Below are 15127 nucleotides of genomic sequence, written 5' to 3' on the forward strand. Positions count from 1 at the left end.
AATGCGTCACTTGGCGTTCGAACCTGCAGGACATGCAGGTTGTCATGAGACAGTAATGTGTGCTGGAATTCGTTGGGGATTGAAAACAAATATTTTACAACTGCTAATTATTGCAACGCTTAAAAATTGGCTTGATTTATTTTTTTGATTTTTGGCACATAGTCGATTTGTTTTACGCATAAAAATCCATAAACCGATTCGTTGTATGTACATATTTAATTTAAGCTTTCCAACACAAGCTGACACTTTCAAAATCAGACTTCAGATTCAATTGTATTATTATTATTATTATTATTATTATTATTATTATTATTATTATTATTATTTAAGTTTGCACCACAAGCACCCTCCACCGCACTGTCCCAGACCATCTTCATGAAGCGGCGCTTCCATCTGGAAGAAAACATTCAAAAGCGCTGCAAAGTGTCGCAACAAAAAAGTGGGTCACCCTGCAGCCGGACATGGCAGTGACGTTGGAGCTGAATTCAAATGACTGACTGACTGGCTGGCTGACTGACTGACTGACTGACTGACTGACGGGGGCCTTATTGAAATAAAACATGAAGCGCCAACTTCAGCAGTTCCAACAGGCGGGTTTTTTTTTTCCCCCTAGTGGCGCAGGAGGGGGAGGCGCGCGCGGAGCTCGCTCCCTTTTGATGCTCTCTCTGCTGCAAGCTGCGGCAGTAGCGTCTCCTCACGGCTCGGCTGCACATGACACCACCCCGCCCGCCGCCGGTCCGGGGACGAAGCAGCGCTGCGCCCTGGATGAACCCACTCGACAAGCGGTCCGCGTTCTGGGGAGGTTTCGAGGAGTTGCTGGAATAACTTTTGAGTGAAGCAGCAGCAGCAGCAGCGGCGGCGGCGGCGGCGGCAGCGCCGGTGACGGAATGTGGAAGCCCTGCTCGGGCGCATGTTCTTCCCCGTCGTGCTCCTGCTTTCAGCGCGTTTAGAGAGCACGGCAGCGGCAGCGGCAGCAGCAGCAGGAGCACGAGCAGGAGCAGGAGGAGGTGGTAGTGGACGAAGAGGAAGAGGTGGAGGTGGAGGGCCGGCTTTCCCCGACTCGCTCCCTCGCCTATGGACGACGAGGGTCCCCTGTCTCCAAAGGCGAATGCTTTCAGTATTGCCTCTCTGATCTCGGCCGCAGAGCGAGCAGGCAGAGCGGCGTTTGGCAAACACAGCACCGGCCCCGACCTGCACGACCGCAGCTTCTTTAAAATGCACTACAGCACTGTCACCCGGGAAATGGAAGGTAAATGTTGAGCGCCGACGCCCGTAGAGCCGCTGAGAGGGGGGGAAGGGGGGGGGGGATCATGTGGAGAAAAGAAAAAAGTCCTCGCCGCGCGCTGGGCGACGCGTCACTTTAGATTTTAAATTGATTTTTTTTTTTTATCATTATTATTTATCTAGAGGGAAAACGACACGCGATAAATCAAAGCATTTTTCCACCCGCTTGGATGAGACTATTTGTTAAGACGAAGAAGAATCACGGCTGGTTGATTGTGAGAAAGCATTGCACACAGAGTCCCGACCATGCAGTCACCGTCTGGGAGGAGACTGGAGAGAAAGCAGCCGAGGAAAGGAAAATAAGAAGTTTCTGGAGAGAGATGCGGCATAAAATAAATAAATAAATAATAAATAATAATAATAATAATCAAGTTTAATTTGCACGGCCAATAGCACTGTTCAAAAACAGAGCAGGATAAATCCACGACCAGCTGGGGGTGGGACTATGGCTCGAATTTATGTCTCCATGAAGTAAAAAAAAACAAAAAAAAAACTGCAACAGTCACCTGCTGCCTGTTTGTTTGTTCATGCAAATCAATGCGTGTTTACCTTGCACACCGTTCGCCCTCAGCTCCTCTATTGTTGGCTATACAGGGGTGTGTGGGGGGGGGGGGGGGGAGGGGGAAGGGGGGGTTTGGCGATACCCTTTATCCACAAAGTTGAAATGGGTGCCGGAAAGCCCATTAAAACAAGAGGGTCGCGCTTCACTGTCAATCAGTCTCGTCCCAAAGGCGCGGAAAAGGCGCATTACCTGCAGCTCCTTATCTAAATAGAAACAAGAACCGGTTTTTATCGTGGAGGGTGGGGGGGCGGAGTGGGTTTGGTGAGGGGGTGGGGGAGGTGAGGGGGTGGGGGAGGCCCCGTGCGTCAGATAAGAACGCAGGGACTCGGCCGAGGCGCACAAACTCCAGTGTATCGCCGCAGCGTCGTGGCTCTTTTCCTGCTCGAGGAACGCTGCGTGAACGCAACGCAGCCGCTTGTTTGCTTTCTCTCTTCAGCCCGGAGCCGCGATTGGTTTGTTCTGCGAGAGGCGGGCGGCCCGTAAAAAAGAAAAAAGATCCTCCAGACGCGGCGGACAGAACCGCGGGGATTATTACTCCACACGGAAGCCTTTAACGCGCGACAAGAGCGTATGTGTGCGTGACATCTTCCTCCGGGGAGCCGCGGGCAGCAGCTGCAGCAGCTCTTTTTCGTTTCTACTTTTTTTTTTTTTTTTTTAACATATATATATTACTCCCCCTCTTTTCTTCCGCCCCCACCGAGCGACTAGTCTCGAACCGCGCGTTGCGCCGCGTCAAACGGCTCCTCCGGGGATGATTTCGGCCATATCCAGCCCGTGGCTCACGCAGCTGTCCCATTTCTGCGATGTTGCAGCCTTCACCACCAGCAGCCTGAGCAGCCTCAACACGCCGCCGGGGGGCTACCACCTCTCGCCGTCCCCCGGGGACCCCTACAGCAGCCAGCATGAGGCCCACTTCGAGCCGTGCCCGTCGGCCGCCCAGCAGCACGGCGGCGGCGGCTACGCCTACCCGGGCTCCAACCCCGGCCAGGCGGCGCCGAGCGACGGCGGGACGCCCAACTGCTCGTCGTCGTCTTCGTCTTCGTCCAACTCGACGCCCAACGGCAAGAGCCTGGTGAAGAAGAACCCCAAGGTGGCCAACATCAGCGTGCAGCTGGAGATGAAGGCGCTGTGGGACGAGTTCAACCAGCTGGGCACCGAGATGATCGTCACCAAGGCCGGCAGGTGAGAGACGCTGCCTCCGTGTTCACACTGCTGGCTGCAGAGCGCAAGCAGTGCAGGAACGCAGACCTCGAGTTGGGGAATATAGATTTCATTAAAAAAAAAACTCAATGTATGTGGATGACGTAAATTAGAGAAAGGATGGGGTTTAGAATTTCATCTTTCAAAAAAAGTTAACTGAATTGAAATCATGCTAATCTCAAGATTTTTTTTTAACCTAAACATTTTATTTTTCACTATTTTCCAAAGCAGTTCTGCTTTTGGATTTTACTTTAAACAAGTATTTTTGCTACTATTATATACTCTACTTTTATAATAACGGAACCTTATTTTTAAAAAACTTTTTTTTTTATTAAATTGTTCAAATTATATTTTATTCCTTCATACTAATAACAACACAACTCCATTTGAACAATTTACATTGCTTCGGCATTTTATCTTTAATCTATATTTTATTTTCTTATCCTATTAAATATCACACATATTACAACATAACTAGAACTCAAATCAGTTCCTGCGTGTAATTAAAAATAATAACAAAAAGGAGATAATGTCACACTGAATTATTTAAAAGACGTAGAAAAAAAAAATTTCTAATTGTCAAATAAAAATGACAATTATTACATTCTTCAGAAACTGCAGTTGATGAAAATGTTTTTAGAAAGTCGAGTTTAGCAGTTGGAAGATTTTTTTTGTTGTTGTTGAGTTGTTGAGGTTGTGCAACAGTGCGTTTATGTGTGTAAACTGTAAACATCGTGTTAATCTGATCCTGCTGAGTTTTCACAGATCCAGTCAAGATTTTGGAAAGTTTTATATTTGATGCGCGTTTAATTTAAATCCAAACACAGTTGCAACATTGACTGCGCTGCTGTTTTAGATCTGGACTGCGTCAAAATGACCGTCATGTCGAGCGCGAGAACCGTCACTGTGACTCTCTGATGTGATGACATTTGTGCGCATTAATTCCTGTATTTAGATGGAGTTTTTCACATTATTGTGTAATAATAAATAGTATTATTATTATTACTTATTATTACTTATGACTCATTTTATTTTCTAATGTATTTTTTTAATGTCTTGAACTAATGCTGAAAAAATAAATAAAAAAGAGATCACCACCAGTGACCTCTGGTAAATGTCCATATCAGGCGCTGGTTTCCCACCAGTTAACTCTGGGGGTCTGTAAATACAACCCAGCGTGTTTTAACCGCGTTGCATTAATAAAAAGAGGCACCAGATAATTGATTTAATCCTGACGGCGCGGGTAGAGTTTCTGCTTCTCCTCCTCCTCCTCCTCCTCCTCCTCCCCGCCGTGCATGTGACAGGAGAAAGCAGAGCTGCAGCACTTTAGAGATCTCCTTCAGCCGCACCTAGCCACAACACTGACGTTAATTGAGCGTTGATTTCAGGATCCCTTTCACTGACTCGGCGGATTACTGCACTTTCAGCTGATGATCTTTACGGCCAGGAGGGATGGCGGGAGGGAGGGAAAGACGGATAGAGGGAGGGACGGTATGGATAGGGCGCACGGAGTTTTTTTTTGTTTTGTTTTTTTTTTACGCGAGCGAGGTAAGAGATGCTGATAGGAATAAAGATAATATTAATTTGTGGAGCCGCGCAGGCAGGCACGCGCTCTTTCTTCAGGCGATACATATTTAATCTCCAGGCTGGTGTCACACCTCGCCTGTCCTCAATGAGAGAGAGAGAGAGACGCTCGTGTCTGCTGCTTGTGTATGCCACCGCGCGAACACACACACACACACACACACACACACACACACACACACACACACACGTAAAACCTTCCCAAATCTGGAAGTCATCAAAAGAGCAGAGAAATAACAACACGTCCAAGTGTCTTGCCAGCAATTACAAAAAAATTGTGTGTGTGTGTGTGTGTGTGTGTGTGTGTGTGTGTGTGTGTGTGTGTGTGTGTGTGCCTATCTGGTTACGCGCGGACCGAATCACGTCATCTCCAATAGCCGGGAGCTTCTCTCTTCTTTCTCCGGGAGCCTCGCGCTCAACAAGAAATGAGCTCGAGCTGCGCGCATGTCTCTGTGAGCGCGCCGCTGACTGCAAGGCGAAAAGCTGCAGTAATAGCAGCAGCAATAGCAGCAGCAATAGCAGCAGCAGCAGCAGCAGCAGCAGCAGCAGCAGCAGCAGCAGCAGCTCTGTCAATGTTGGTCTCTTTTAAATGCACAAAAACACGCGCGCACAGCGTGGAAGTGAAGTGAAGTGAAGTCGCGCAGGTTTTGTCACCGATAATAAGCAGTTGAACACTCACTCACTCACTCATTCAGTCAGTCACTCACTCACTCACTCACCTCGCCTGGCTGTTTCCTCCTCCAGGAGAATGTTCCCGACTTTCCAAGTGAAAATCTTTGGGATGGATCCCATGTCGGACTACATGCTCCTCATGGACTTCCTGCCTGTGGACGACAAGCGATACAGGTACAACTTTGATGTTTGAAGGTTTCCAAAGTTCACACACTCTGTCAGAAAGTTACAAAACATGAAACACTACAAATATTAAATAAAATATACGCTACCAGTCAAATGTTTGGACGCACCTTCTCATGCAATTTTTGTTTTTTATCTTTACATCTTTCTACACTGCAGACATATACTGAAGGCATCAAATATATGAGCAAGATATATGTCACTAGGCAACAAACAAAAACACATTCAATAACTCTAAATATGCTTTTTTTTATGAAAGGTGGCTATTTTTTGAAGAATTGAAATATAAAACATGTTTGAGTTATTTGACACTTTTATTTTTTTCCCACACAATTCAGTGTGTGTTCATACGTAGTTTTGACGCCTTCAGTGCAATGTGAATGGTCATTAGAATGAAAGAAAACACATTCAATTCATAGGCTGGGTCCAGACTTTTGACTGCTAGTGTAAAACGCATAACCTACGTTTATTAATAAATCAATAACATCTGAAGGAATTCATCAAATTCTGCATCCTACAAATCAACCAATTAACGACCTACAGTCTGTGTCTAATATCACACACACACACACACACACACACACACACACACACACACACACACACACAGTGCTGACCTTTCAAAACGCCGTGTATTGTATAGTTTCCGAGACAGATGTGTTCAGAGCAGCCCGAGTCTAATGACGTCGTTTCCGGTGCCGCAGGTACGCCTTCCACAGCTCTTCGTGGCTGGTGGCGGGCAAGGCGGACCCCGCCACGCCGGGCAGGGTGCACTACCACCCGGACTCCCCGGCCAAAGGCGCCCAGTGGATGAAGCAGATCGTCTCCTTCGACAAACTCAAACTCACCAACAACCTACTGGACGACAACGGACACGTGAGTTCACGGACGGATGGTGACACAGAAGAGGGATTTTAAAAAGGCCATGGTTTTTATTTTTTATTTTTTGGATGCGTTCGGGGTTTTTTTTGTTGTTGTTTTGTTGTTTTGTTTTGTTTTTTAAAAAAGGTGCGACCTCGTTAATTCTGAACAATCAGAGACGTATTGCGCGATTTCTATACTTGAATTTAGCAGAAGATTATAGTCGATATTTGCATCACTTTCCACGCTAAAATTCTGTCTTCGTCCTGCGAAGAGGGCGAATATTTCAATACTGGACGTCTTTGTTGTTCCAAAAAAAAAATAAAAAAAATCTGAATTTGTTTCACGCAGGTTTCACGGCTGTAAGTTAACCAAACGAGTTCAACCTTTATTACCATACCATTTCATTTTCGTGATAACTTAAATGGGGACAGCGGGCGGCTGAATTCACTGCGCAGTACAGCAGCATTTCTTATTTTTATTTGTTACAACGACAACAATATAACGTAATAGTATAATTAATATAATCCGCTGTGGAGCAAACGAGGGAGATGTTACTGGACCTAAATGGGAACAAGTTGACCTTGTTTTTAAAATTACCACCGAGGCAGCGAAATGGCCTAATTTTCGTAGTTTGTAATTTGCAATTTCCCCAGACGCCCATTATTACTGGTGTTTACAACCTCACTCTACTTTTTATATTTTTCCCTACGTGCTTCTTCTTCTTTTTTTTTTTTTTCTTAAGCGGATTCTCTGTTTACTTCTTGGCAAGTTTAATCTATATTTTCCATTTCTTAAGCTTCGGGCGACGTTTATCAAACCTTGAAAACAGCTCAAATCCCAGCAAACACAAGAATTCAAATATTTACTTTTCTGGTGACTGACGAGTTTTCGATGGGTTCTTTTAAGTAAATAAGATTTTGACTGGTCTGCTCACCAGCGAATCAAATTCTACTCTTTCTTAGATTTAATTATCTCAAAGAGCGTCGAAGTAATTTAATCCTATAATCATTATTATTATTATTATTATTATTATTATTATTATTATTATTATTATTATTATTATTATTATTATTATGTGACTGCACTCAGTAGAATCATCTTCTGACACACTTACTTTTCATATTCATTCATTCAGGTTTATGTCAATACTGTGTTCATAACTTGTGAATATCTTGTTTGTTCCTTCATAGTCTACAAATATTTGATTCGATTTATTTTTACCCAATATTTTCTTCATTCTTTTCTACTGTGTTGTTGCTGTAATTATGCAAATTTCCCCAATGTGGGATTAATAAATTCTTCTTCTTCTTCTTCAGATCATCCTGAACTCCATGCACCGCTACCAGCCGCGCTTCCACGTGGTCTACGTGGACCCGCGCAAGGACAGCGAGAAGTACGCGGAGGAGAACTACAAGACCTTCGTGTTCGAGGAGACCCGCTTCACGGCGGTCACGGCGTACCAGAACCACCGGGTAGGAGGCCCGCATGTGCCGGGCTCGCACCGAGTAGAGAGAACGGCCGAGTGGGAGACAGACGGAATATTAGCGAGAGGAGACGGAGAAGGAATGAAAGCATCATAACTCACATCCAAAGAGTTTTTGGAATCGATTTTTTTTTGTTGTTGTTGCTAATTTTGCTGCAGCTTTTACGCATAAAAAAAACCCCAACTTTTTACGCGTCCTCGTTCTGTGCGTCAGAGCAGCGCGCGGCTCTGTTTCCATTCACTCGTCATTCAGAGGGACGCGCAGCGCCTCGGAGGCTGTGGAAAAGTCGTTTGAGATTAGCCATTTTTTTTTTTGGGTGGAAGCGAGGTGGGCGGGAACCTGCGCGTAATGGCGACACGGGGAGCCGTTAAGCATTGTAATGATTTATTTTCCACCGGCAGCCCCATAATTCCCCGGCTGTTTAATTTGGGGCTGTTTGGTCGAGGAGGGCTTCTGTAAACTTCCTGTAATAAAATATTGAAAAAGGGAAATTATTGCCAGGCGAGAGACGCAGGGACAGATTGGACTGGAAGTGGTGTGTGTGTGTGTGTGTGTGTGTGTGTGTGTGTGTGTGTGTGTGTGTGTGTGTGTGTGTGTGTGTGTGTGTGGGACGTGACGGTGTTTGACAAAATTAGCCTTGTGCAAACTGACATTCCTCGAACTCGCGCTGTCCTCCTGAACGCACTCGGAACCGCCTGTTCTGCAGTGATTCTGTTCCCAAAGTCAATTTCAAAGTAGCGAAAAGTTAAAGGAAACAGAGAGAAACCTCTGCCGACGTGATCAACGACAACCGCGCGCGCATTAATCACCAGCTCTCTGCTTCTTCTTCTTCTTCTGCAACTCCAGATCACGCAGCTGAAGATCGCCAGCAACCCCTTCGCCAAGGGCTTCAGGGACTGCGACCCGGAGGACTGGTGAGCCGCTCGACTCGCGCGCGCCCGCGCCGCAGCGCTGCGTTTGGCACGGCCGCGTCACGGCGGGCAGGTGCCACATGCAGCGCAGTCCTGAAATCACTGGAGATTGTTTGGAAGTCGCTCGACTGTGGCGCTTCCTGTTGCTCTCTGTCACTGACAAATGAGCATGCGGCAGCTCGCGGTGTCTGTCGCCGTGTGGAGTTTCTTCTTCTTCTTCTTCTTTCCAACAAGAAAGAAAGACAGAAAGAAAGAAACCCACCCGGCTGGTAGAGTCAGGCAGCTGAAAGAAACAAACTCCACATGCTATTGTCCAGCTCTGCAAATTACCCTCTTTATTTCCTTCTTTCTTTCTTTCTGTCTTTCTCCTTGTTTTCTTAAAAAGCACTGACTGAAGCAATTACGCTGAGGTTGGTGGGAGTTGGTGATTGTTTTTATGAAACGGGACAATATGAGTCACATTAACGCGGCAGCGGCTGCGGCTCACGTTTCGTTTACTGTGCGCAGTGTGTGTGGGGGAGTGGGGGTGGTGGTGGTGGTGGTGGTGGTACGGGGATGTCTGCAGCGTTCACTTCATCGTCTTAAAAAAACGAACCGAGTGAACAACGAGGCGGCTGCGCCCTCGACGTGATGCCCGCCAGCAGTCGGTGTGTAACCGAAGCCTCTGCTGCTCCTGCAGGCCCAGGAACCACCGGCCAGGCTCGCTGCCAATCATGAGCGCCTTCGCCAGGACAAGGAACCCAATGTCGTCCCCTCCTCAGCAGAACGGCTCCGAGAAAGGTCGGAACCACACACACACACACACACACACACAGAGCAAGGACAGAGACACGCGGGTTTCAGGAATGATTGCAAAAAAAAAAAAAAAGTTGGAAGGGTGATTCATAGGTCACCTTGTCCTCAGAATTGCACGGCATTGTTGAATCACATGATTATGTTTAGTTTAAATGAGTTAAAACAAAAAAAAAAAAAAAAGTCAGATAAAATATTCAAAATCCTTTGATGACTCAATGACTTCAGACTTTTGCAGCCGCCTTGAAAAAGCTTCTTGGTTTTGACTCACAAATATTTTATGTGACGGTAAGACAACAGATAATCTTAATGCACTTCACATCACTGACCGCCACTATAGCCGCCTCATGACTGATACCTCAAGGACCTGCAGTAATAATTCTCTGGTTTTTAGCTCTTTATTGAATGTGTCATTTGTGTGCATTTATAAATTTGTTTACCTTCAGCCTTTTTAAGACATCAATATTTTTTTAAGATAAGCTTAGAACTACATTTTGTTTCAGCGTGAAAATGTTTGGAATGACAATAAAGATATTTAATATTTGGATAATTCCAAATAAAAAGCAGAAAAACTGCAGTTTTCATTTTCACAACTTACACATTTAATTTAATCATAAGAAAATAAAAGCTACCGACAAGACTTGTGTGAGTGCAGCAGGGATCAGTGCAGTCTGCAGCAGTGGACACAGGGACAACATAGGGAGCACTTGAAAAATACTGGAGAAAACTTGCATTAAAAAAAAAAAAGATTCAAGCACTTAAATCCTGTGTTTCGCAAGCAACACGTTTTGTAGGTTTTAAAATGATTTCTGATATCGACAGCTTATTTATGTCTACTGTGTAATTTAACCAACCTGCAGAGGAACCCAAAATGAAAATCCACTATTTGCTATTATTTTGCATCTTTACATCGAAATGTTGATTAAAAGGCCTGCATCCTATTTTAAGATAAATACATTTGAACTATTGGCCCTTTGTGCATCAATGACCTGATGTGTGTGTTTGCGCTGACCTCCGTCTCTCCTCCCTGCACACAGAGGACAGCCGGCGAGAGTACGAGCGTGACCCCGGGGCCACGCCCATCCACGCCGACCCCGCCCACCAGCTCATGTCCCGCGTGCTCAGCCCCGCCCTGCCCGTCCCGGGGGGCCTCCACGCCGTGTCGCTGAGCAGCGGGCGGCCCAGCCCGCCCCACGACCTGCGGCCCGAGGCCCACCCGCTGCCCCCCGACACCCTGCACCACCACCCCTACAAGTACCCCAGCACCTACGAACACTACCTGGGCGCCAAGACCCGGCCGTCGCCCTACCCGCTGCCCAGCATCAGGGGACACACGTACCACCACCACATGAACCCGGCCACGGCCAACATGTACTCGGCCACCAGCTCTAACTATGACTACGGCCCCAGATAACCGCCGCGGGAGTGGAAAAAAAAAACAACAAAAAATAGCGGGCGGGCGGGCGGGCTCGACGGCGAGGTGGACGCCCACAGGCCAGAGAGGCCTCGCCCACGGAGCAGCGCCGCCATATTTATTGAAAAGGAAATGCCTCTTTTGCTTGAGCAGCGGGCACCTGTTGAGTCCTCCAAGAGGTCTGTGTTGACGTTTGGACCCTACTGGCAAAAAAAAGGAAAAAAAAAAAAGGAAAAAAAAGCTTGAGATTTGGAAGGAATGGGGGCGTGGCAGACCTCCGGAGGAAACATACATGGACCTCCCGAATGAACGTGGACAGTCTCTCCGGTCGCAGACTGGAAATGAAACCTTTTTGTGTTTTTTTTTTCTTTTGTTTTTTTTTTGTGTTTGGATGCACTTTTATTTTTCGACTTGCCCTGTTTTTATTTGCTTTCAAAAAAGCCATATGTTATATATATATGTAAATATATATATAAATATATATATAGTCCATGGACCTCCTGTAGGGTAGACAAGATGTTTGCATGTTGAGCTCATCAGAGCGGGTGTCGAAAACGCACCTCCGTGTTTTTGTTTAAGGCTGAAAAGGAGAAGAAGGAGAAGGAGAAGAACGTGTAGTTGGGCAGATGAGATTTGGAGGCTGGTTGTGGGAGGGAGACCTCGAGCCGCTCTGAGAAGCTTGTACCATGGCACTGACTTGCAGCAATTCAAAGTAAATAAATGAAGCAGAATGACTTCTGTATCTGTAAAGCAAACATTAAATTCTTGTAATTCAGAGAGAAAACAAGTCTTTCCATTCACTGCCGCGCCAGCCGCAGGAGGGTTGAAGAAAAAAAAAAAAGTGGAACTCACTGATGGCTTTGTTCGCTGCTCCGAGTGGATTGTGTTGAGGCGTCCGGCTGTCACCGGTGGCCAGGAGCAGAAGGTCGTCGGGACAAAGCAGCGGTTCAAACAGAGAAATCTGCACCTGGTTCAGCCGAGACAAAAAACAAAAAAATCAATCAGCAAGAAAAATTCCTCCATCATTTTTACATTTATGTGCAAATAAGCCCTGCGTATTAGATCATTTAAATTGAGTTGTCTCAAAACAGAAGCATTTAAATGCTGTCACCCCCAAAAAAGAGAACTTAAAATTTAAAACTTTTAAAATAATTAAAAAGAAATAATTTAAAAATTATTTTCAATGAATCTGGACTATAATAAATCTTAGAAGCCATCTGTAATATTTGTTAGCGTGTGGTTAAATACAAACATCTGCGTATTACGAGAAAAAAGACTGATCTGGGCCTGCAGCATCATCAGTGAACCTTTGTTGTCAAATGGCCATTGAATTAATTGAATACCTTATTTAATACACAAAATGCATTGAATGGCACAAAGAATAAATATAACAATAAACTCTCAAACATTTAAAAAAGAAAAAAAAACCGACTAATTTTGTACGTATTAATTGCATTTCTACGTTTACAAGACATTTGCAATATTGAAGAATCCCTGCTGGCTTTTCTTTCCTAACTGCTGCGGGGTCGTGTGGCGAACGCTTTCACTGTCGGCCAGTCAAAGTTCCCTCAGTGTGAGGCTGGAGGACGCCCGAGGCCGCCCGACCCTGGCCGGCCTGTTAAATGGTTTGTGAAGGTGTCAAAGGTTAAACTAACATTTGAACGCCCACTAATTGGCCCGATGACTTGAGCGTACCTGATTGGGCGTTTAATTGCCATGCCTGCGTCAATTAGCCCGGCGTGGAGATTACATGAGCTGACGGGCTGGTTAGTTTCAACAACACAACGTTGCACTTTATTTAGCTCGCATTTCAGAATGTTGGCCTGAAAGCTCATAATTATCCTCTCTCCTCGTCTCTCACCTTATTTAAAATTCAATAGGTGTGTGGTTAACAAGGCACAGATTTTGGTGTTTAACTTTACACAGTGCTGAAGTGCATTTTATATCTTCACCTTTTCATGGTGTTTATTTTTTTTTTTTATTTGCAGTGGAAATAAAACACGATGCCAACGGCAAATTAAATATAGCTCACCTACCACATAATGTGCACAAAGTGCTTGCAGAGGTTTCCGGCCTGCAGGCCAATCAGAAGCCGAGAAATAAAAAGGTTTTGTATCCGCAGCGCTGGAAGGAAAGGTGAGTCAGAGATGAACTTGATCTCCGGGCTGACGGCGGCAAAACTAAAAGAGTGTAAATTAAAAAATATATATATATGTATTAACACATGGATGGAGGAATTACAGTATTCAGATACGCATTAAAATATAATTACTCCATGATGGACATGAAATTATTTCAACAACGATTTAAGAATAAAGCATATGACTGCCCTTTAAAAATCAACCTATATGTAAGTATATATACTTTAGAATATTAGTGTTTTTTTTTTAATTACATCAGTAAAAGACAGTCCACTATGAAATTCTGTTGAGCACCAAATGTTTTCTCAGGGGAAAAAAAAAATCTAAATTGCAACATTTACCTGTAATTCACAGTTTAGGTCTAAAAGTAGAATTACCTCCAGAAGATAGCATGTCCATTTTGATAAATACAGTCTTTTAGGAAATCACTCGCTTACATCTTACCACTGCAATAAAAGAAAGAAAAGTTTCTCCCCTCCTCCCGCAGCATCCCGAGTTTGACAAATAAAAATGTTAAACTGCTTGAAAATTCCCTACAACCCGTATGAATTGAGGAACATTTTCTTCGAACAATAATAAACATTCCATGTGATTGATTGTGTGTGTGTGTGTGTGTGTGTGTGTGTGTGTGTGTGTGTGTGTGTGTGTGTGTGTGTGCGTGTGTGTGTGTGTGTGTGTGTGTGTGTTGGGCATTAATTTGGAGACGTTAAAGCCGGACTGTTTCTTCTCTATGACCAAAACGAGGCCTCACGAGGAAGAAAGAAAAATGAAGAAATCTGTTTTCATCTGTTTTCTACCAGAACTGTAGCTTTACTCCTAAATCAGCCTTTTTTATTTATAAAAATCCCCCCCAAAAAAGATTCATATACTGGGCTAAATCAGGGTTTACTGCGCCTACTGCAGGGATTAGAAGGAACTGCACCTTAATCCCACCCAGCTACTATGCAAGTCAGTGCAGTGCTTGTATTGGAAAAGAGTTTCTGCAGCGCTTCTGCTCGTCATCTTGACGTATCCATTCATTATAAAGGCATAAAAGTGGAGTAACCTGGTTTTACTGTAACACTCAGCAGCATCAGGAGCCTCACCAGGCTCTCTAGTGGAACCCAGAACCTCTGAGACTGCTTGCTAGAAAACCAGACGTCCATCCAAACAACAACACATGTGCTTTTAATTGCTCCTCCCCCGCCAGCGGCCTCCCTACTCATACAAGTGCTGCCCAACTGTATTTACAGTGTGTACGGCGTCACCGACAGACGCTGTGAGGGAAACACGTGACTTCGGTGGAGGAGCCGCGACTCATTCCCATTTGGAGCGCGTCGGAAGGAAGCGCTTCTTCAAAATCATTTGGATTTAACTCACAAATCCATCAGAAAGAGCGCTTGAAGGGAGCATTTTGGGGACAGCGAGTGAAACCTTGGACGGTGATTGGATGAACCTTCTGTCCATCACCTTTCAAACTGGCCAATTAGCTGTGTCAACGCTTGACAGGATGCTCATCGTTAGGTAAACTTCCCCTCACTGTTTTGTGGCTTTTTTCAAAGAAGCTGGGCAAAGTCACTTTGCGCCCTCTGACCCCTGACGCCAGAACGAAACCCAACCTGTTATGGAATCCACGGAGAATTAAAAAAAATAAAAAACGACTAAAAAAAAAAAGCTGTCCTCCTCCTCTACTCCTCTCTCTCTATCCCTCTCATCACCCCCCCCCCCACCCCCCTACACACACACACACACACTCATTTCCCCTCTCTACTTTCCTCTCACCCCCCTATCTATCCCTCCCTCAGTCCGGTCATGAATGGCCAGAATGTCACCAAGAATATTATAATAAAACCACTCAAGAGGTAGCTCCTGAAACGAACTGGCTCACACTCTCAAGATCTACCTCTGAGAATAAAATCTGTCAGCCATCATAGACATTCAGAGACACTTCTGCTAGTCATTATGGCCAGACCGGACAAAGGAGGGGAAAAAAAAAAAAAGCTGTCTATCGGAGGTTGGCAGGTCGGATGTGCGAGAACAACAATAAACTGCGTGAG

The 15127-nt window shown here is 45.2% G+C and overlaps 1 protein-coding gene across 1 annotated transcript; it reads left to right on the plus strand.

Annotated features, from left to right (window-relative positions):
• The first annotated feature begins 658 nt into the window (after window positions 1-658).
• On the plus strand, window positions 659-11725 carry tbx1 (T-box transcription factor 1). The gene is made up of 8 exons (XM_076048285.1): window positions 659-1249; window positions 2659-3028; window positions 5375-5476; window positions 6190-6361; window positions 7666-7821; window positions 8680-8747; window positions 9424-9524; window positions 10574-11725. Exons 1-8 carry the CDS (start codon window positions 1075-1077, stop codon window positions 10948-10950), a joined length of 1521 nt encoding a protein of 506 aa, XP_075904400.1. The 5' UTR covers window positions 659-1074; the 3' UTR covers window positions 10951-11725.
• The last annotated feature ends 3402 nt before the right edge of the window (window positions 11726-15127 follow it).

This window comes from Nelusetta ayraudi, unplaced genomic scaffold (assembly GCF_046127955.1).
Source record: "Nelusetta ayraudi isolate G7.1 ecotype Tasmania unplaced genomic scaffold, CSIRO-AGI_Nayr_v1 ptg000098l, whole genome shotgun sequence".
In the NCBI taxonomy this organism is placed as follows: domain Eukaryota; kingdom Metazoa; phylum Chordata; class Actinopteri; order Tetraodontiformes; family Monacanthidae; genus Nelusetta; species Nelusetta ayraudi.